Source organism: Gopherus flavomarginatus, chromosome 4, assembly GCF_025201925.1.
Source record: "Gopherus flavomarginatus isolate rGopFla2 chromosome 4, rGopFla2.mat.asm, whole genome shotgun sequence".
In the NCBI taxonomy this organism is placed as follows: Eukaryota; Metazoa; Chordata; order Testudines; family Testudinidae; genus Gopherus; species Gopherus flavomarginatus.
Genome location: NC_066620.1, coordinates 132,965,346 through 132,987,634, shown reverse-complemented (window position 1 = coordinate 132,987,634; position 22,289 = coordinate 132,965,346). Strand labels below are relative to the sequence as shown.

Here is a 22,289-nt window from a genome sequence, read left to right as displayed (position 1 = left end):
ACCATGCTGAAAATGTGTTTATTTGGCTTAGCTTTTGTTTCCTTCCATGGAATATTATTCTTAGCTTTAAAAGAAGTGCCTTGTAGTATAGTGAAGGTGATCTATCCAGTAAGTTATATAAATGAAAAATATATACAGTTTACTTAGTGTTTCTATAAAAGCTTAATGTTTGAATTTCCTGCCTTTTGCATATTTACATTCTGAACTTCAATGTTGCATTAATTTATGAGGCCAGCACCAGGTAGTAAGAATAAAAATTTACTGAGGACAGCATTTCATGCTGAGAATGTCCATTCTTCCTGTGCTTCAATGCCCAAGGATAAAAGAAAGCATTTTCTTTGAATGACATCTAAGGCTGGGTTAACTTTGAAAATATAAAATTGCTTCCACATTTGCATAAAGATAGAATTTTTGAGAAACCTTTATTGGTTAAAACAGGACAGGCCATTCCTTTTTAACTTCTAGTGGGTCAAAGGAAAACAACACAAGCCCTTGCAACTTTCTCATTAACTTATCTTAGTCCAATAGGCCACATAACTTTTAAGGAAAAAGAGAAGCCCTTAAATTACAACAATAACACAATACAGACCTCTCAATCAGGATGCCTTGGTGGATTCCAGTTCTTCTCAATTAAAGGGCAGTCTTATTTAAACAAAGAAGATCTAAATAGTATTCAATATTATCATATGTTTCTGTAACTCAGTTTATTCAATTGAAAGTTTGTCTATTACTTATATTTGTTTTAATTTGTAATTTATAACATTTTAAATATTAAAATAGGATGAACATAAAAACAAAACATACTGGCTGCCATTTTGAAAGCAAAAGAAAATTTTGGAGAAATCTGTGACCTTTACTCACAGTACTAACACCTCTAATGGTAACCGACAAGTCAGTTAGGCCCTAAAAAACAAACCCTACCAAAACAGGCTGAACAATTGTCATCATCATATTAAGGTAACAGAACACTCATGCTATATAATAGGAAACAAACCCTATTCCTTTAGGTTTATCTTATTAAAGCAGTTTTCCTGATTATCTGTGTCCATTTAATGAGCCAGCAGGTGACACTGCAAAGAGTGTCCTCACTTCCCACTGGTTTTAATGAAAGTGAAAGGCATTCAGCACTATGCAGGATTTAGGCTCCTCATTCTTCATTCCTAAAATTCTTATTGACCTCAACAGTTGTTTTGGAATGAAAAAAAAAATGCAACATTAGCCCTTAGAGTGGCTTTGACTGTATTACTAAACTAACTTTTAAAAAGAAAATGTAAAACCTTTACCAAATCTATTTGAGGGAAAATAATTTCTATGAGATGTTCAAATTAAAACATAGAAATTGGATGTCTTACTGGCTTTCCAAGGATCATTAAGCATGTAGGTTTAGACAACAGAAAGGATTTTTCAGCTTCATCTTCATCAAATATATCTACAAAGGGATAATCTTGTTTTTTCTCTGGTGAAGCCATAAATAAAATAGTCTAAATTAGGAAAAAAATAAACTGTTATTTATATCACACTAGACATAATTGTTTACATGTGAGTAAGCAGACAGAAAACAGTGAATAACAATTGATTATGTTAGTAAACAATGGATATTGACAGAGGCAAATATAACTATTGAACATATACAATGCAAGGGATGGGAAATAACTTCAGAAAAATAAGAGATTATCAGAACCTTCATTAAGCCCATTCAGGGGTGCCATTTAAACGGGGGCACCTATCTTCCAAGTTTTGTACCACATTTGGGTGAAGTTTGCAGCAGGAGGGAAGATGCTGCCCCTCCTCCTCCTGCTTCGCTGCTGTCTGCTGTTTGGGACCAGGAGCCTGCCTCCTGATCTGCTGCACAGAGGCAGGCAGGGACTGATGTTGGGGTATCCTTCTCCTTCCCAAGTACCAGGGCTGGCAGAATGTGTCCCTCACCCCACCCCCAGTGAGCTGCCCTCACTGTGCCAACTAGGGTCTGAACACATGCTGGCCCCCTCACCAGCAGCACCCTCTTTGATGCAGCCCCTTCCAGCATCTTGAGCTACACTCCTCCCAGCCACCCCCTGCCTTCACTCAAAGCTACTCTCCTCTCTGCACATAGCACCTAGCTACCCCCTCCCTGCACCCTGAGATTTCAAACTTTTTGAGCGAAGCCCACCCCTTTGAGTATCATTTTTTCTTGTGCCTCTCCCCCATTATCTGCAAAAAAACTAGAGTTTTTAGATGCCTAAGTAGCCCGTGGTGTCAGGGTTAAAGTTGCCCTCTCCCCAGATCTGAAATAGCACCCCTTTACCTCTTTTCAGATTTTGATAGACTTCCTGCTTTTCAATCCCTGACTCTTAACATGGCTGCAGTTGTTTCTCTGTGATCCTCAAACAAGATCCAACTGCCCCCCTTTCTTATCCCCGCTTTCCCTTATGTTATGGTCTTCAGTATCCTTACACCTTCACTCTCTGCCTCTGCAATTGGGCCATGATCCTGCAAAGACTTAGGCTATGTCTACACTACATGCTTGACTTTACACACAGTAAATAGCCCATCAATGTCAATGGGACTATCGATAGTGCACAAGATTAAACAAGTTTCAGAGTGGTGGTAGCCCTGTTAGTGTGTATCAGCAACAACAATGAGGAGTCTTTGTGGCACCTTAGAGTCTCTAAGGTTAAACAAATCTCTGCTCCTCCCCTATAATATTCCTGCAGGTCCTGGCTCACTCCAATCCTGCAACAGGCCTCATATTCTCCTTTGAAGAGTCTTATGATGAGGTGCACTCACCAAAGTGTCTCCAGCAAACAGCAAACTTCACTCTAGCTTTCCCCTCTAAGTGGAAGATTACATGGCAGGGTCAGAGACTGCAACCCCCACAGGGAGAAAGGAGACAAGAAGCTGTTGGGCAACAGAGAGCAATGCCCTGCCTAGGCTGCTACAAGAAGATACCACAAGGCATCAACCCAGATTGGTGTTTTCTCTTCTGGCAAGGGAAGTGCAGTCTGTCTGGTTCTTTGTTGTTAATGTAGCACATTCAAGATCCTCAGGAAATAAAGGGTCTGGGGAGAAAATGGTCTGGTTTTTTTTGCCTGTACATGAACTCAATCGTCCTATTGCGGGGCGGGTGCCGGGAGAGGGGGGAAGGGATTGTCATAAAATCTAATGAGACTGTCAGTGACTTGTCCCAGCTCCTTCAAAACAGGCTGACGGTCACTTGGGGTGGCCGGAGAAATCCTGTACAGTACCAACCTGCTCCTTATTTGATTGAGTTAATTTAATCAGTAATGAAGCCATCGCTCACTGAAGGTTTAACACATTACTTCGATGGCGTTTCTGAACCTCTCCTCTCTCGCGGATACATTTGTAAAACATTCTGGCCTTGGAGTCTGGGAATCGCGAACCAACCTCCCGGCGGAGAGCCAGGCGCGCGGCGGGTGTCACGCGACCGGCTTGGGGCCGTTGGCGGGGGACGCGGTTCCTCCGCGGGGACAGGGCGGCGGGGTCCGCATGGGGCATCGCTCAGGGCAGCTCTGGCTCTGCCGGTGGCTGGGGGGAGGGGAACCCTCTGGGGCATCCCCGTAAGGCCTGTGCCCAGCGCCACCTCCGCGCGCAACCCGGAGGAAGGGGCTGCCGAGAGGGGGAGAGGCGGTTGGGTCGGGGATGCTGGCCGGGGCAATATCACTTACAGTGCGCTGGGCAGGCACGGAACGGCCCCTCCGCCTCCCTAGCGCCGGGATCGCTGCTCACTGCCCGGCAGTAATTTGTGTAGCCTCGTAACCCTTGGCAACCAGCGGGCCCCGCCCCCGGTGCTCTCCACTTCGAAACTGAGCGCGCCCCGTGCCCAATCAGCCTGCGAGCCGCGCTATCCGCGCGCGTGCAAGGAGCAGATTTTTAAAGTGGGCGGCGGCTGTGCGCGCCTAACCGCTATTGAGAGAATTACAGGCGCGGGGTCTTTCCGTAGCGGTGAACATGAGGGTAGCACAGGGCGTGCGGGCAAACGGCCCCTGAGCGTGGTGCTGTGGAGGTCGGAGCGGTCCCTAGTGAGGGGGGAAACACCCCTACCGTGGGGGAACGGGGTCCTGCCCCTACGTAGCTAGTGACACCCTCTCCCCCAGCAGGAACCCGATGTCTGTGCCTCAGTGGTCTGACAGGCTGGAGCTACTGGCACCCACACCTGAAATGGCCGCCAAGGCTGCGGTCTCATTCCGTCACGTGACGGGGTCACGGGGCGAGCCAGCCCGACGCTATCTAATACGCTCCCCGGCCGCGCCTGCGCTCTGTCAGCCCCGCCTCCGGCTCCTAGAGTGCGGAAGTGACCGGGAGCGCCCTCTTCCCGCAGGGTCTGCCCGGGTGCGCCGCCCCCTTAGCTTCCAACCCGCCTCTGGTCTCACGCGGCCCTTCCCCAGCAGCTCTTGCCCCAGAGGCGGGGACCCTGCCGCTCTCCCTGGTGCTGGAGCCCCCCGAGCGGCTCGATAGCCTCGTTTGGGAGCCGCGGCTCGCTACGGGAATTCGATCGTTCCCCGCCCGTTAAACGTCTGTCCCCTTCCCCCGTTGCCGTGGAGCGGGCCCGGAGCCCGCCATGCCCGCCGCGGCGGCAGCGCCGATTATCCGCTGCGTGCAGAAGCTGGTGCTGTACGAGACCAGAGCTGTAAGTAACCGCGGCGGCTCCGCCCCTGCCTGCCGCGTACCGGGGGGGGGGGGGCGGGCGTCTGGTTTGGGGAACAACTGAGCCGAGGCTGTAGCGGCTTCTGCAGGGCTCTTGAGTAACATGGAGTCTGTCGTTCACCTTCCTCTGCGGGAGTGGGTTACAGGCTCACTAACAGTGGGATGTTGTCATGGGTCAGGCATGTCCCCCCAAGCCAGGCCAACCTTCTGCCCAAAGTCCTGCCCCAGACTCCCCTCCTCGGCCGAGTTGCCACGGGCTTGCCGAGCCCCAGGCCTCTGGCTGGAGATGAGCCTCCTCCCGCGTCAGGGAGCAGGGGAGTGTAGGTGAGGTTAGGGCCTAGGTTTGGGGAGTACCCCCCCCCTTGGCCTACCCACCTGCACGTGTGTCCCTGCTGAGAGCATTTATTAGTATTATTTCTGTTTATTGCTGTAGCACTAAGAGCTCCCAGGGTTGCCAACTGTCTAATCACATAAACCAAAACACCCTGGTCCTGCCTCCTGCTCCACCTCTTCTCCGAGGCCCCACCCTGCTCACTCCACCCCCTGCCATCCCTCACTTGCTCTCCCCCACTCTCATTCACTTTGATGGGGTAGGGGCAGGGAGTTCGGGTGTAGGAGGGGGTGTAGGCTCTGGGAGAGTATTTGGATGCAGGAGGGGGATTGGGGCAGGGGATTGGGGTGCAGGAGGGGATGTGGGGTGCAGGCTGTCGGAAGGAGTTTGGATGTGGGAGAGAGCTCAGGGTGGGGTGCTGGCTGCAGGAGGGGGCTCAGTGCTGGGGTAGGGGTATGGAGGGGGGTTGGGGGGTTGGCTGTGGGAGGGAGTGGGGGGTGCAGACTCCAGCCAGGTGGCATTTATCTCAGACAGCTTCTGGTCGGTGGCACAGTGGGGCTAAGGCAGGCTCCATGTCTGTTCTGGTGCCGCTCCCAGAAGCGGCTGGCATGTCCCTGCAGCCCCTGGGAGGGGGAGCCAGGGAACTTTGCCTGCTGCCCCTGCCTGCAGGCGTTGCCCCTGCAGCTCCCATTGGCTGCAGTTCCTGGCCAATGGGAGCTGCAGAGTCAGTGCCAGGGTGGGGGCAGCGGCAAAGACCCCCTTGCCCTCCCCCAATTCTGGGAGACTCCTGGTGAAACTGGGCGGGTTCGCAACCCTATGAGCCCTGATGGTGGACCAGGACCCAGTTGTGCTAGGCCAGGAGTCAGCAACCTACAGCATGCATGCCAAACACAGCACACAAGCTGATTTTGAGTGACATGCTGCTGCCGTCCTGGCCCCCAGCCCCACTTAGCCCCCACCTATCCAGCCACCTACTGCTCTCCCCTGCGGGGACAGGAGGCAGAAGCTTGGTCCTGCAGCAACCAAGCTTCCCGCCTCCTCTGCCATGGTGCTTTCCTGCACCTCCCCCTCTCTTTCCTTGTGCCGATCAGCTGATGGCCCTGGAGAGAGGGAAGAGCAGAAGCATGCATGCAGCTCGTAGAGGAGGTAGAGAAGAGGTAGGGACAGGGCCTTGGGGAAGGGGGTGGAACAGGGCATATCCCTTCCAGCCCCCTGCCATGAACCGATCAGGACAGGGGGCTGGGAGCATCTCTACGAGCCGAGCACCCCAGCCCTCTTCCCTGACCCTTGAAACCACCCCCCCCCACACCCAGCCTTCTGCCCTGCACTGCCCTCTGCCCTGACCATTGAACCCCCCCCACACCCAGCCTTCTGCCCTGCACCCCCCACACCTCCCCAGCCCTCTGCTCTGACCCCTGAACCCAGCCTTCTGCCCTGAAGCCCCCTCGCACACCCAACCCTCTGCCCTGACCCCTGAACCTCCCCTCCCAGGTCTGGGGTCCCGGCCGCAGGCTCCGCTCAGCCCGCTGCCGGCCTAGGTGAACGGAACCCCAGGCTGACAGCGGACTGAGCAGGCTGGCAGCATAAGATCAGCATTTTAATTTAATTTTAAATGAAGCTTCTTAAACATTTTTTACTTTACATACAACAATAGTTTAGTTATATAATATAGACTTATAGAAAGAGACCTTCCAAAAACATTAAAATGTATTACCGGCACACAAAACCTTAAATTAGAGTGAATAAATCAAGACTTGGCACACCACTTCTGAAAGGTTGCCAACCCCTGTACTAGACACTGCACAAACACAGGACAAGAAGATACTCCCTGCCCCAGAGTATACAGTCTAGGTATAAAACAAGTGCTAAGAGGTGGATAGGGACAGATAATGGGTAGGGGAGTATTAGGAAATGATGAGACTCTATTGGTTAGCATAATAGTCAGTGATCTTGGCATGTCAGCAGGCATAATGAAAAAAGAGAGATTTGAGATGAGTTTTGAAGGAGGATACCTTTAAAACACTGCAGTATTCCACAACAGTAAGGGCAAACATTAAGTGAGGTGCTTCTGTTACTTGCTCTATTACTTTATCATCAGATTAGATACTTGCAAAACAACAAACTTGACTATAGCGCCTAGAGGATATCTTTGTTAATAGACTAATGCTTTAATTATATTTCTATTTTGAATCTGTGAATCTGAAGGTCTTGTTATTGTCCATGTGAGTTCATCAAAACCTCATGTGCAGTGTTCGTCCCAGAATATTAGAGCAACAAGGTGGGTGAGGTAATCTTTTTTTGGGTCAGGTTCTGTTGGTGAAAGAGACAAGCATTTGAGCTATACAGAGCTCTTCATGAGGTCTCCATGTAGCTTGATATCTTGTCTCTTTCTCCAACAGAAGTGGGTCCAATAAAAATATTACCTCACCCACCGTGTCTCATTGAAACCTTTTGGGAGGAAATGTCCTTTACTAGCCTTTGAAGGCAGATATTGCAGAGACTCCTTTCTCTCAGATAACCTTCATTAGTTTCTGCAGAAGAAGGGCATAATCCTAAAACCTTTCTGATATTTAAAATCCAGAAAATAAATTCTGGAGTAATCTGTTAATAGTTGGTTTGGGGTGTATTTTAAACTGAATTATTAAAGGGACAGCATCAACTTGAAATCTAGTAAGTATGAAACTACTTCCAGTTTGTATTAGGTTCTAAACCTGCTGAGGAGTCACAACTGCCAATTTTGGAGGTTTTACAACTATGTATTCCTTTCTTTAAAAAGGTTTTCTATTACCCTTTGTTCTGTGAAAGGTGCACATAAACAAATTGGCTGACTCTACCGGGGAAACTATGAAAATCTCTCTGCTACCAACTGCACAAAGTAAATAAAACAATTAGTTTCTCACATTTTTCTAGCATAGGGCTTGTCCTTACTGCAGTGTTAGCACAAGGTAAAACTTGAATGTTGCCTCAACCTGACTTCTGTTCCCACACAAATTGCTAGCTCAAGTAAAGTGGTGCTTTGAACTTAAGCATGTTGGCTTATCATTGGGTGTGGATTGAGGCTCAAATGCTGCTGCTCATTGAGCTAGTAATCCAGTGGTGATTCAGCTCTTCTGTGCTATTGAGGGCTTATCTACACATACAGTACTGCAACAGTGCTGCTGTAGCGCTTAGTGAAGACACCACCTACATCAACAGAGAGCTTCTCCCCTTGACATAGGTTCTCCACTTCCACAAGAGGCGTTAACTGTGTTGATGGGAGAAGCCCAGGAGCTCGGTCAATATAACTGTCACTTGGGCATGGATTTTCCACAGCCCTGAGCGACATAAATTATACAGTAGAACTCACAGTTATGAACCTCTCAGGAATGGAGGTTTTCGCAACTCTGAAATGTTGGTAATTCTGAACAAAACTTTATGGCTGGTCTTTCAAAAGTTGACAACTTAACATTGACTTAATACAGCTTTGAAACATTACTATGCAGAAGAAAAATACTGCTTTCCCCCTTTTTTTAGTAGCTTACATTTAACATAGTACTGTACTCTATTTGCTTTTTTTCTTGTTTCTGTGGCTGCCTGATTGTGTACTTCCGGTTCCAAATGAGGTGTGTAGTTGACTGATCAGCTCATAACTCTGAGGTTCTACTGTACTGACATACATCTATCTAGTGGACCAAGCCTAAGATAATCACTGTGTAGCTCCAGCATTGTTGTGCAATGTGCCTGCTCTCCCTTGAGCTAGCTCATGTGGAGTAATTTGAGCTAATTATTGCAGTGAAGTCAAGACCAAAGTCATCTTCGGGGCTTCTTATAACAATAGGTACAGAATTTTCGCACAGATTTCAGCAGTGCTTTGTGTGGTCATAGGATTTCACCCATTTAGAATAAATTTGCAGGGTCTAGGCCTTAGCAGATGAGAACTGGTTCTGCCATTGATAGAGAACCTGGGTTCTATTCCCAGCTCAGCCAGAAATGATCTTGTGCAACCTTTCAGATCCTCAGTTAACTCAAAGGCGGAAGGGTTGTTGAAACACACAAAATTGACACCAGTCAGTGGAAGAAGTGAGGTTACCTCCACAATCCTCAGGGCCTGCTCCAGGCCCCAGCCCAGCAAGCAGCTGCTTGGGTCGGCCAACGGAGAGGGGTGGCACGTCCGGCTCTTCGGCAGCAGTTCAGCGACGGATCCCTCACTCCCTCTCGGAGTGAAGGACCAGCTGCCGAATTTCCACTGAAGTGGCAGCAGTAGAGCTGATCGCAATTGTGGTAGGGTGGTTTTTTTTTGCTGCTTGGGAAGGCAAAAACCCTGGAGCTGGCCCTGGCAATCCTAACACTGTTTGCTTGCTGCCAGACCAAAAGGTATTTTGGTGGGATTCATGATCTCTCATATAACACTGCTGAAAAATGGCAATGTTTTTGGGACTTCTATTAAACTGATGATAAAAGCTGTAAATTATGCAAGAAAAGGGATAAAAGATTTTGATAAGAAAGGGTTGTGTGGCTCATCTGAGTGAGGGACATAATGTTAACAATTTTGAAGTTCATGTTAAAGATGTGCTAAAGGATTACTAAATTTTGTGTGGTACTATGCACAAATTCAGAAAGGTATGATTTTTATTTTTACCATTTTATTTTTTTTCAAGAACATTTTCCAAGGTCCAAGGGTCCATCTTTTATTGTTTTTTAAAGCAAGCCTTTGTTGCAGCTGCAGGGAGGTTTTCAGCCACTATTAGTACTTCTCTAAGATTTTCTCTGATATATTTTTATTTTCCATTTTTTACTTTTAAACTTTGCAAGATATTCATACTTTATTGTATAAACATGACTGAAAATATAGGTAACTATAAATATTCCTGATTCAAAAATTTCTAGAGTTGAAGAATTTGCATTGTTCTCAGATGCTTTTTAAAACCTTATATTTGTACCATTTTTTATCCATATTTGGTTTCAGTTCTCTCTTGCTTTTAGTCTCAAATGTTATTGTGCACACATTTCAAACCAAAGAAACATGATAAATTTGTTACCTGAAACAAACCTGTGGTTTGACTTGTTTGCCTACTAATTTCTTTGTTGGCATAGGGGCTTTGTGTTCTTTGTTAGCTCATTTTCTGCTTCCTCAGTCTGCTAATTTGTATGAAAAAAAATCTTATCATTTTACTTTAATTTGTTTCCCTATCATCTTCATGATAGTGTGAAAATGTGACATGGCTTTTTTCTTAATTATACTTTAGAATGTATCTAGATAAACAAGGGGGAAACAGGCAGTGTTGTTTGTGGTCAAATAAATAATTAGACTGAGATTATGGGAGTCCCAGAGAACATATTAAGGTAACTGGAGAACAGGGAAGTGGTAAATGGATAGCCAATGAGTACATTGTGTACATAATGCATAACTAAAGGAGTCTGTGGAATCTGAACAGAAAGAGAGGCTGTTTGAGAGCACTGGCTTTTTAATTCAGCTCCTAGCTTTAAAATAAGCCATGAAAAATGGCTTCCATATCCAAATGCATAGCTATATATTGTTAAGACAAAAGTCTTGTGGGTTTCTACTGACTCTCAGCGTATTGATGCTTGTAGTTTTGGATGCTCAGTATTGTATATATTAAGGCTTAGTCTACACTACCAACTTATGTCAGTATAACTATGTTGCTCAAGGGTCCCACGCCCCTGGTATAGAGAATATTATGTTGACAGGAGGGCTGCTTCTGTCGACATAGCTACCACCTCTTGGGGCAATGGAATACCTATCCTGACAGGAGAAGCTCTCCCATTGACGTAGCTAGTGTCTTCACTAAATGCTACAGTGGTGTAGCTGCAGCACTGTAAGCATAAACAAACCCTTACTTTTGACAGGTTTCAGAGTAGCAGCCATGTTACTCTGTATCCGCAAAAAGAACAGGAGTACTTGTGGCACCTTAGAGCAGTGGTCCCCACCTTTTCGTCTGGCAGGTGCCAGATGAAGAACTGTGGTGGCGGTGGAGCATCGGCTGAAATGCCACCAAATTTCTGCGGCGTTTTGGTGGGGACGCCTCTCGATGACGTCACTTGTTGGTGGCAAGTGGCATCATCGAGAGGCGTCGCCGCCAAATTTCTGCAGCGTTTCGGTGGCGATGCCTCTCGATGATGCCACTTGCCGCCGACAAGTGACATCATCAAGAGATGTCGCTGCCAAAAAGCTGCAGAAATTCTGCGGATGCTCCACCATCGCCCAGGACGCAGGCGCATTTAGATGCCCCCGTGGGTGCCATGGTGCCCGCGGGCACCATGTTAGGGACCCCTGCCTTAGAGGCTAACATTTATTTGAGCATAAGCTTTCATGGGGTACAGCATGCATGCGATGAAGTGGGCTGTAGCCCACGAAAGCTTATGCTCAAATAAATTTGTTAGTCTCTAACGTGCCACAAGTACTCCCTGTTCCTTAGTTTTGAGTGAGATCCATACAACATACACCTCTACGCTGATATAAGAGTGTCCTTGGGAGCCAAAAAATATTACCGCATTATAGGTGAAACCGCGTTATATTGAACTTGCTTTGATCCGCTGGAGTGCGCATCCCGCCCCTCTGGAGCACTGCTTTACTGCATTATAATCGAATTCGTGTTATATCAGGTCGTGTTATACAGGGGTAGAGGTGTATCCACTAAAATTCAGCTGTAAAAAACATTTGTGGCATTACACTGGGAAGTAAAATATATATAAATACCTTCTCTCATTTGTGTTTTAAAATGTGTTAAAAGTGATGAGCATTATTAAAAATAAATTCCATAAGATAAGTAAAAGTTATAAGTTGAATTTTTAAAAGGGGCAGTATTTCAATAATGTCTCTATTCATCAGGAACTTATTTGAGTGCCTGTTTCAGGGGACTCCTTGGACCCAGTGCCTAAAACTAGGAAAAGTGTCACAGCTTCCTTTTTCTCATTCCCTGAATTTTTTTCTAGAACAAAATAGACATCTAACATTCACAGGAAGCTGAGTCTAACAAGTGGGTTTCAACCTTTCCTGAGACAACACCAGAAAAGTTCTGTGGTTGTCTATTATATTTTTTTTTCTTTAAGAATAAAGGAAAAAACATGAGTCAATCCATTTCAAAATATGGAATAAAGAAAACTTTTTACAAGAAAAAAGTGAGAGACTGTCAGGATTATAGCAGTGGGTGTGGAAGATCAAATTAAATTTGAGGAGTGCAATGTGATAATCAGAGTCCAGAGAGGAAGTTGTTGCATTTACCGAGAGAGAACTAGTAAATATACCAAGATTTTAAGGCATAGAGAGAGAAGTGGCTGGATTTTTCAGATTGGGAGGACTGATGGAGTTTAGGGGCTGACAGGGTGTGATGTAACAAGGTGAAGAAGATAGAGTTGAACTATGACACTAAAGCTGCACACCTGCATTACTGGGGATTGTGGAATTGTCAACAATGATACAAAATGGACTGGGAGAGAAAGGTTTGGGTGAGAACTAGCAAACTCTAGGGGACAATGATTGAAAGCAGGATAGAGGAGGAGCCAGTAAATAAGAGGATGAAGGAGCATCCTTCTAGTTCCCCTTGCTCCTCTAGGGGAGCTATTCAAGGCCAGAACCACAAAAGCCTACAGAGAAGAGCAAATGTATGAAAAGGGGGAGTGATTGTGCTGAAGACAGTGGACAGAATTTAGGTCTTTAGACTTAGGAGGGAACAGGTGATTAGTGAGTAGCTTCAGTATAATGCGGAGGGCGACTGCAGATTGCAGACAATCAGAAAGAGAATGGGACACAGTAAAACTGAGGAATAAACAGCATGCTCAAGGAACTTAGTGTTCAAGGACAGGGGACAGATGGGACAGAAATCGGAAACTTATGGAGTGCTTAAAGGGTTTTTTGTTAGGATAGGAATATAGTAGAATGATTAAAGTAATTGTAAAAGGAGTCTGGATCTGAGGGAAAGGGGCAGAGGATGCTGGAATACACAGGGACAAGGTGAGTGAGGTAGTCTCTCCTGTTGGACCAACTTCTGTTGGTGAGAGAGACAAGCATTTGAGCTTACACAGAGCTCTTCTACACAGGGTCAGTTAAGCAATGGTGAGTAAAGCTATATTTAGAAAAAGCCAGTGTTGCCTTTAAATACAGTGATAGGAAAAAAATAATCCAGGACAAATGTTAAAACATGCTTTTTTAACTGACATTTGGGATGATGAATGTTAGGATATGTGAACTGGAGTTTGTCCTAGGAAGACTGAGAGCTTGCTTAGAAATATTCAGTCTGGTGCATGTATTGAGCTAGCTGTTAAACAGACATAAAATAGAGGAAAAATCCAAGGGACAGTAATATGCTGAAAAACTACACTGAATTGTTTGTGCTAACTTCTTATGCAGAAGTGAACACTAGAGGGCAGTAAATCAAAAGGATCTAGAGTAAATCAGATAATCCTTTTTTTTTTTTTTTGCACTCTACAGCAAAGATGGATTGAACTAGAGATATCTATAACTGCCTGTGTGTTTCCTTCAATGGAACCTACATGATAACTCCAGTTTGAACCACTGGCAATTACCATGTTTTTTCCCCATAATTCCTGGAATAGTGTGGCATTGGGCAGATCACTTGAACTGTTTGTGTCATCTGTAAAAAGGGATGATGATAATTACCTACCTTGCAGGATATTTTGAATCTAAATTAATGCTGTTCTATCCAGGTTCAACCATCATAACCATAATATTTGAGGGTGGAATTTACAGAGGTACTTAGGTGCCTAAATCCCAGTCCTCTGTGATCCATGAAACTCATGTGTAACCCAGTAGTTGCTTAAACTCACTCAGCGTCTAAGTTTTCAGCATCAAAGTTCTTTAGATGCCTTAATTTCTGCCTGTAGACAGGTACACTGCTGTCTCAGTTCAGGCGTTCAGAAGTCTATCTGCTGCCTAAGCCCCAGGGAAATCCACTTTCAGCATAGCTGTTAAAGCACTTCTCTGGGATGCTGGTGACAAAAGGTTCAGTTTCCTCCTCTGCCTGAGGGGGAGAAAGGCGAGTTCCCTAACAACTGGGCTATGGGATACTCTTAGGTGGGGCTCCCTCAGTCTCTGTCTGGTTGAGGCTGTTCTGCTGTGGATAAATAATGAGTCACTGGGCCAGATATAGTGAGAATGATCCTGTAGCCCAGTCATTATGGCCCACCTGGGAGTGTGAGATCCAAGTCCAGTCTGCCTGCTCCAGTGACTCCTTAATTATTTATTCACAGTGGAACAGCTTCAACAGGGACTGTAGGGAGCCCCACATCACACACTCTCATAGCCCAGTGGTTAGAGCACTCTCCTGAAAGGTCGGTTACCCCTGTTCAAGTCCTTTCTCCCACTCAGGTAGAGAGGGAATTGAACCTGAGTCTATAGGCCCCGACTCTGTGGGTGCTCCGGGGTTTAGGACTTTCTGGGAGGGAGAGGGAGTAGCGGGGACATGGTGTGCTCAGGGAAGGAGGCAGGGCAGGGACTTGGGGAAGAGGGTGGAATGGGGGAGGGTCTGGGGTGGGAAAAGGCGGGGTGGGGCGGGGACTTTGGGGAAGGGGTGGAATCAGGCAAGAACAGTGCAGGGGTGAGAAGAGGCAGGGCAGGAGCAGCGGGGGGAGGGGTGTCAAGCACCCACCAGGCAGAGGGGAAGTCAGTGCCTATACCTGAGTCTCTTACATATCAGGTGAGAGCTCTAATCACTGGGCTGAAATCTATAAAGTGGGCTCCTTTGCTGCCTCTCCCTCCCACACTGTATCATATTGTGTGGAGTGAGGCAGATGTCTAACTCGCTCTCGCAAAAACCAACTTAAACGCCTAAGCCACTTGATTCCAGGAGAGGGGTGCCTGGCTGTAGATTGCTAGCAGAAATAAGTGCCTCCCTTTGGCCTGGATTTAGGCACCTATCACTCTATGAGGGGCAGGGTGGCGCACCCCCCCACCCCCTCCTTCAGCATCTCCAATAGACTAGCTTAGGTGGCTCTCCACCTAGCATGGTAGCGTGGCTTTTGTGGATCTCGTTCTGAGGTGTCTTTCTCTCCCCATTCTTTGTATAGGGAGTCTAGGCACTTAACTCAGGCTTTGTGGACCATAGAATGTTTCTGTGATTTTTCTGGATGCCTAAAAGTTAGGCATTGCATTGCTCAGAATCACAGTGCCTAAGTCCCTTTTTAGATTAGGGCCTGTCAGAAGTGTGTTAAGCAACATGACTAGCATATGGCACATCTAGTTCTTTCTCTTCTCAGGTGGAGATTGTGAGGTTTTTTAAATTAATAAATACTGTAGTTTTGCTATGTGTTCATATTGGCAAAAGCAAGGTTGAAATGCACCTTGAACTTGGAGCTGAAGATGGTGAGGGGTGTGGTGGCTCTTATTTCCTGTGAGAGTTCATTCCAGTCTTGGAGTGGTACCTGAATAGGTCTCCTGCATGCACAGGAAGGAAAGAATGATATAGAAGTGCAAAATATTTTATTAAGACTGTATGTAAGTTAAAAAGTACCTAAAATCAGAGTTCGAACAATTTACTAGATAGGGGTTATTGTGAAAGAGTGGGACTTCTTGTGAATGAAGTAAAGCCTTGGAAAGATACCTATCCTTTAAGACTGCAGAGACTGGGGAGGGTTCTGAGTTTCTTGCCAGGGTGCTCTATTTTTTGTTCTTGCCTCTTAATAGGTGCCTGATAAATAGGTTTAACAGAATTAGTTTTTTTTAAATAATTTTGATGGTTAGTATTGATAATTTTTAAGCATCTTTTATTATTGATTTCAGCTTTCATAGTTGGGGAAAATTATAGGAGGGGTCAGACAATAATTGAAGACCCTTTGATAAGGAGCCTCTGTGTCACAGAAGAGAGGAGCTTTCTTCTGTCTTACTCCAGGGGCCTCATTAAACTTGTGGGGATGGTCTACCACTCTATTGCTGCAGTGAGGAGGGTCTGGTTCTGTCTCTCAGATCTTTTTCACTCTTTTGATCTTCCTTCCCTCTGCGTAGCTACATTGTTTTCCTCTTCTCCTGTTTATAGCTTACCCAAGCAGCAAAAATAGTGAAAGTATCATAGTTCTGTTTCTCTGTTACCTATATGTGAATAGCATCTGTGAAACTGATGAGTCTTATTAGTGTGCAGTGGTGGTGTAGCCCTGTTGATCCCAGCATATTAGAAAGACAAGGTGAGAGAGACAAGCTTTCGAACTTATACAGAGCTCTTCTTCAGCTCTTTGCTGCTTGGGCAATCTGTGCGATAGTTGAGTGTCTGTCTGCAGACTTGGGAAGACAGCACTGCATTAGTGCACATGTGAAAGGCTGTCTCCACAACTGTAAGAGCTAGAAACATACCCTTATTTTTAGATAAAAACTCATTTTATATAGAAAATGAGGTAGACCCCCACCAGTTGGCAGAGAGAGCTTTCTACTCACCACTGGTGAGTAAGCAAGAAGGTTTTTCATGTCTTGTTTAAGGTTCCATTACCTTGATTCTAATTGAATGCCATATGATACGAGATTCAGATTTGGATTTTCATTGGGTTTTATTCCTGTAGTTTCTGGGCTGGTACATAAATTTAGATGGTTGGAGGGAAATATACGCTGACCACTGTTTACAAATCCCGATTTTTAGTTGGGGGAAAAAAAAAGTAAGGCTGAGTTTTGAAACTTTGAAAAATGGTGGCTATGTATGAGCACTGTCTAGGTTTCACAAATATTGTTTAACTGGTTAACCATTGTCACTCCTGTGGCAGGCCAGCGCGGGGTGGCAGGGGCTGAGGTTGCATCGAGGCTGATGTCCTGCCCAGTGTGGCCAGCCGTGGAGGTTAACGGTTATTGTCTGGTCAACGGTAAGGCTAATGCTTACCGGTTAACCTTTTACATTCCTAATTTCAATAGAAAATCCTAATATAGTAGATGCTTGTTTGCAGCAACATCTTGAAGAGCAACTCTGCTTATGAGCAATATTTCCTTTTGGAACGCCTTCTCTACCATGAGTTGTCTAGTTGGTAACAGCAACAAAGCCACTGCATAAGAACAGCATTATTTGTGGTGATGTTGTGACGTCACATCCTCAGTTTACTTGAATCATTTTTTTTGTGTCAAAAACAGACAAAATGCCAGAAGTCTTTCACTGAAAGAAAGTACAGATTATCTGAGACTGTCAAACTCCAAGGGACTACTCAAAACCAAGTTGCAGTCAAGTAGGATTTGCACAGGTCGATTGTATGGGGAATGTGAAAGTAGAAGGATAAGCTTTTGGCTAAATACAAAGCTGGACAGTTGAACAGCTGCTGTACGTGTGGGCATGAAGGAAAAGCCCCTAATGTCAACCAGGCTCTCTCTATATGGCTCAAGGAGAAGAGGGCACAGGGAGCACTGCTCGCTGGACCAGCAATCAAGGAAAAAGCCCTTCAGCTTGCTGCTTCTCTTGGATTGAACAATTTTAAGGCAAGTGACAGTCTGTTTACTAGATGGAAGAAATGCTTCAATGTTGCTTATAAAAAAGAGCATGGTGAAAAACCATCCGTGGGCAAGCCAGCAGCTGAGTAAGGGCAGTGCAAAAAGCTTCGTCACATTCCTGAAAAGTTTTCCCCAGCTGACATCTACAATGCTGACGAAACAGGATTTTATCTGAAAGGGTTCTGTGCCAGAGGGCATGTAGAAAAAAATGGAAAGCTTCAAAGGACAGGGTAAGTGTGCTCTTCTGTGCCAACATGGATGAGAGTGACAAATGCCCACTGTTCATGATCAGAAAGTCAAAAAGACCCATATGCTTTCCAAAAGATTTCGGTAAACTTCCCCTCACTTATGTCAGTTCAGTGAATGCCTGGATGATGGGTGAGATTTTCATCAACTGGCTAAAAAAGTAGGATTATCAGTTTTGCTTACAGAGCTGCCCTTACTCAGCTTTTTACTGGATAACTTCTCCACCCCTGCCCCATTCCCCCAAGGAGTGTTTCTCACCAACATTCAATTTGAATTCTTACCCTCTAATACAGGGGTGAGCAAACTTTTTGGCCCAAGGGCCACATCTGGGTGAGGAAATTGTATGCAGGGCCATGAATGTAGGGCTGGGACAGGGGGTTGGGGTGCAGTGTGCAGGAAGGAGCACAGGGCAAGGGGTTGGGGTGCAGGAGGGGGCTTAGGGCAAGGGGTTGGGGTGCAGGAGCGGTGTGGCGGGGAACTCAGGGCAAGGGGTTAGGGGGCTCAGGGCAGGGGGTTGGGGTGCAGGAGGGGTTCAGGATGTGGGCTCTGGCCCAGTGCAGCTTATCTCGAGCAGCTCTGGGGTGGCAGTGGCGCGCAGCAGGGCTAAGACAGGCTCCCTGTCTGCTTGTACTGGCCTCATGTTCTTCCAGGAAGTGTCTAGCGTTGTCTGGCAGTTGCTCCTGGGGGTGAGGTGGGGCAGAAGGTTCCGCTGCGTGCTGCCCTCGCCTTTAGGTGCCACCCTGGAAGCTCCTATTGGCCACAGTTCCCTGTTCCCAGCCAATGGGAACTGCGGGAGGCAGTGTCTGCAAGTGAGGGCAGTGCCCAGAGCCCCCTGCCTTCTTCCCTCCCCCCCCCCCGGGCTGTGGTGCTGGCCACTTCTGGGAACGGTGCGGGGACAGGTCAGGAGGCAGGGAGCCTGCCTTTAGCCCCGCTGCACTACCAGGCTGGCAATTCTGCAGGCCAGATTGAAAGCCCTGACGGGCTGGATCCAGTCTGTGGGCCATAGTTTGCCCTCTCCTGCTCTAACACAATATCTTTGATGTAGCCTATGGATCAAGGAGTGAGCAAGAACATGAAGGGACATTACCCATCAAAAATTGCAAACCAGATTATTATTCTTGATGCAGACCCCAATGCAGATCTTCAGACAGTGATGAAAACTGTACATTTGCTAGATTGTGTTCACCTTGTTGCTGAGGCATGGCAAGATATAAAGCTAACAACGATTTCCAACTGTTCCAGCAAAGGCAAATTTGTTGTGCCAGTGGAAGTTGTGGAAGACAAGAATATTGAAGAGTTTGACCCCTGAATGATGTTCACTTCCAGTCAACATGGAAAAAGAAGATCTAGTAGCTGCTGTGAATGTGGATGAGGATTTTCTCCCATTTAGAGAGCTAACTGATGAGGAATTAGTGAATGCAGAAGCTGCTGCAAGGCTAGATAAATGAGTTTGTGTTGATGAAACATATCATAATCAAGAGAGAGGAGGATTTTGATGAAGTTCCACCTCCAAAAAGCCTGAGCTGTTGAAGGCTTTGAACATACTTTGGCCTTTTTCACAGCTAGAGTGACTTGGTGACAGGTCTGCAGGTCTCTTTGGGGCATTGAATCCCATCTTCAAAACAAAATTGTGACTGAAAAGAAGTAGAGAAAATTAAGCTTTCTTTCACCTGAGATGAGTGAGTTTATCTTAATTTACAAGTTGATGCACACTATATAAATAGAATACACTTGATGTGGAATAATATTTTAATTTAGGTTATTACCCTATTACCATTTGTTTGCTTAGCAGATGTTCTTATCCAGGGCAACTTAACTGTAATGCTTTGTATGCAGTGTAAGTGTGAGTGCAAAAACATAAGTAGGAGCAAGAGTTTGTGTGTTTGTCATGGTGGTTGGTTGATCTTAAAATGTAAAAATAACATTTGATACTTTTATATGTTAACTCAATTAATACTTCTTACTAATACAATATGGTGGTAGACTACAAATGCAGAACAGGGCACATGTTTAAACTGTACAGTACATATACTAATATAATGCTGTAACAATAATAATAAACATACATCACATTGTTACAATTGTTAGTGTGTACTATAGCTGTTTTGCTGATCAGAAAAATCATGCTGCCTTTGGTCAGACAACACTGCCCATAACAGCAACAAAACAGCTGCTTAGGAGCAACTTAGCAAAAGGTCACCGCTATGTTGTTACTAATATGCCTTATGACTACAGTAGATGCTTGTCAGAAATAGTTATATCACAGTAAGCTGGATTGTGTACAAACAAACTCAGACAATAATATTTCATGGAAAACCTTGGAGCATTACTTTGAAAAACCTACGCAGGGTTCCTTTAGCTCTTTCTGCGTTCTTTTCCCCTCAGAGTGTTGGAGCTACTGCCTTGCAGAAGGGTAGGACTTGTAGTGCATGTATAGGTAGAGGATTTTTGGAAAACACTGGCACTAACTCTGCAGATTCTTGATCCACAGAGCAGGAAAAAAATATCTCTTGCAAACCCTCTAGCTACCACTAGCGGTATGGCTGACTCATGTATTCTCAATTCTTCTAAGTATGCTTATTCAATCCCCTACCCTGTTTGAGAGAGTGGGGGAGTTGGGTACAATAGCTGGGAGGTTAATTTTGGCCTGGTCAGCATTAATTTTTGTGCAGAGGTTCCTTTTAAATAGTGTGCCTTTTACAGGCCACGTTCTCATAATTCCCATGGAGCTTCATCTAGAAGTAGCTTGTATAGAAGGGCTTCCTCAGGATCTTGGAAGCATGCACTGTAGCAGCTGAATTTCTGCTATGTCCAGGTTTCTTGCCTTTCTACTTCTTTTCCTAATCCTTTGTTTCCCTTATGCCATGCAGCACAGGAGAGCAAAGGAATGGAATCTGGCCCAACTTATTTCTGTCAAGTAAATAAAATCTCTTCATATTTATAATGAAAATTGTGTGTTAAGTAATTGAAATGCTTCAGTGTTGGTGTTCCAATCTTCTAGGTAATTTATACGTAAAATTTGTGGGTTTTTTTAAAATAATGGTTGTAAAAACATGTTTAAAAGCAAGGAAATTGAAAGGTGACACTCAAAGTATACTATTGAGACTTTTTTCCTCTACTACAACATAAGTTAATTGCTATTGCTTCTAGTTTCAGTGAACCCATTATAAGTAATAACTATTTCACTGGGAAAACATGGATCCTAATGGCAGAAGTTTAAGGACAGCGTCTGATTATGTCTATTTCTTGATTAGAAGTATATACAAGCTGTACACTACATACGCTAACTGGTCTCTCAAGTCATTTGCACTCTAAATTACAGTACAGTTCAGATGCATAAGCTCATAAAATTGCTAAGGTATTCTATATTAATAGCGCAAAACAGTATCACTGTTGCAAAGCTGTAGTATTAGTGCCTATTACTAGAGTGACCAGATGCCTCATATTTAAAGGGACAGTCCCGTTTTTGGGGACTCTTTCTTATATAGGCACCCCCCCCCACCCCCTGTCCCGTTTTTTCACGGTTGCTATCTGGTAACCCTACCTATTACTATGTTAGGGTTTTTTAATAAGCACACATTAACTACATGACAATTCAATCTTTATTCTGGAAAATCTGCAGTTTACTTTTAGGTGTGTGTCTTTAGAAGAAATAAAAATGCAAAATATTTATTTACATATTTCTGGTTTCTTGAGAGGATCGCTTCCTGAACTGATAAGTCATATTCCATTCTATTCCATGGAGAAAGTCTCCCTTCTGGGAGAACTATGCTCCCATGCAGTGACCACTGATGGCTGCCCCTTTACCTATCGTCAGAAGTGTTTTCACTGTGCAGTGTTGGTCCTATGTAAATAAATCCTGTCAGAGTCAGGGTTTTCTTATGTTGGACAGTCCCCGCCAGCTTTCATGAAGACAGTACGATTAGAAGAATCACCCACCCTGGCCTATACTTTCTGTCTGATAGAACTCAGACATTCTGCAGGATTAATGAAAGGGAAAGTATGCTGCTTAGTTGCTGCTATCCTTTATACTCAGATATACTTAATTTGGCTCCCCTCCATGTGCAGTAGCAAAGAGGACAGTCTAACCCAGGGGTTCTCAGACTTTTGTACTGGTGACTCCTTTCACACAGCAAGCCTCTGACTGCGACCCTCCCCATACATTAAAAACACTTTTTAAAATATATTTAACACCATTATAAATGCTGGAGGCCAAGTGGGGTTTTGGGTGCAGGCTGACAGCTCGTGACCCCCCATGTAATAACCTCACGACCCCCTGAGGGGTCCCGACCCCCAGTTTGATAACCCCTGGTCTAACCCTATGTTAGCAATTATCATTATTATATTAGGACATTTATCACATGCTCTGAGCTCTGGTTTTCTGGGGTCAAATGCAGTATATATCACAGCAATCAAAAAAAAATTGGGGGGGGGGGAGGGGCAATGTTTTTCCTGAACAATTGTGGTGTTGGCTTGGAGGAGGAAGGTGACCTGACTGCAGGTGATAGCTCCTGTTGTGCTGTGCTAAAGGTCAGTGTTCAGCATGTATGCAAGCAGAGAGATCTCCACAGTGAGCTAAAACATTACTAGCCCTGAGCCTATGATCCCAAATCAGTTTTCTTACTAAGGTCTCTCAGCAAGCAGCCCAACATGTTCCAC

At 45.3% G+C, this 22,289-nt stretch overlaps 2 protein-coding genes across 8 annotated transcripts in view; one reads left to right on the top strand and one right to left on the bottom strand.

The window, feature by feature from the left end:
• Positions 1–4,118, bottom strand: part of AK9 (adenylate kinase 9) — a 247,445-nt gene extending 243,327 nt beyond the window's left edge. For both annotated transcript variants that reach the window (XM_050951342.1, XM_050951343.1), the window contains exons 1-2: positions 3,666–4,118; positions 1,353–1,481 (exon numbers count right to left, since the gene is read on the bottom strand). In XM_050951342.1, the coding sequence (XP_050807299.1) occupies positions 1,353–1,469 (117 nt within the window). In that variant the 5' untranslated portion in view covers positions 1,470–1,481; positions 3,666–4,118. The remainder of the gene's footprint in view (positions 1–1,352; positions 1,482–3,665) is intronic.
• Positions 4,119–4,237: 119 nt separating this feature from the next.
• Positions 4,238–22,289, top strand: part of FIG4 (FIG4 phosphoinositide 5-phosphatase) — a 157,398-nt gene continuing 139,346 nt past the window's right edge. For 3 of the 6 annotated variants that reach the window (XR_007774117.1, XR_007774116.1, XM_050951352.1), the window contains exon 1: positions 4,238–4,627. Coding sequence is in view for 4 of the 6 variants with exons in the window: in XM_050951352.1 (XP_050807309.1) it covers positions 4,559–4,627 (69 nt within the window). In the remaining 2 variants the exon portion in view is untranslated. The remainder of the gene's footprint in view (positions 4,628–22,289) is intronic. The other 3 variants (XM_050951350.1, XM_050951349.1, XM_050951351.1) reach the window with 1 other exon arrangement.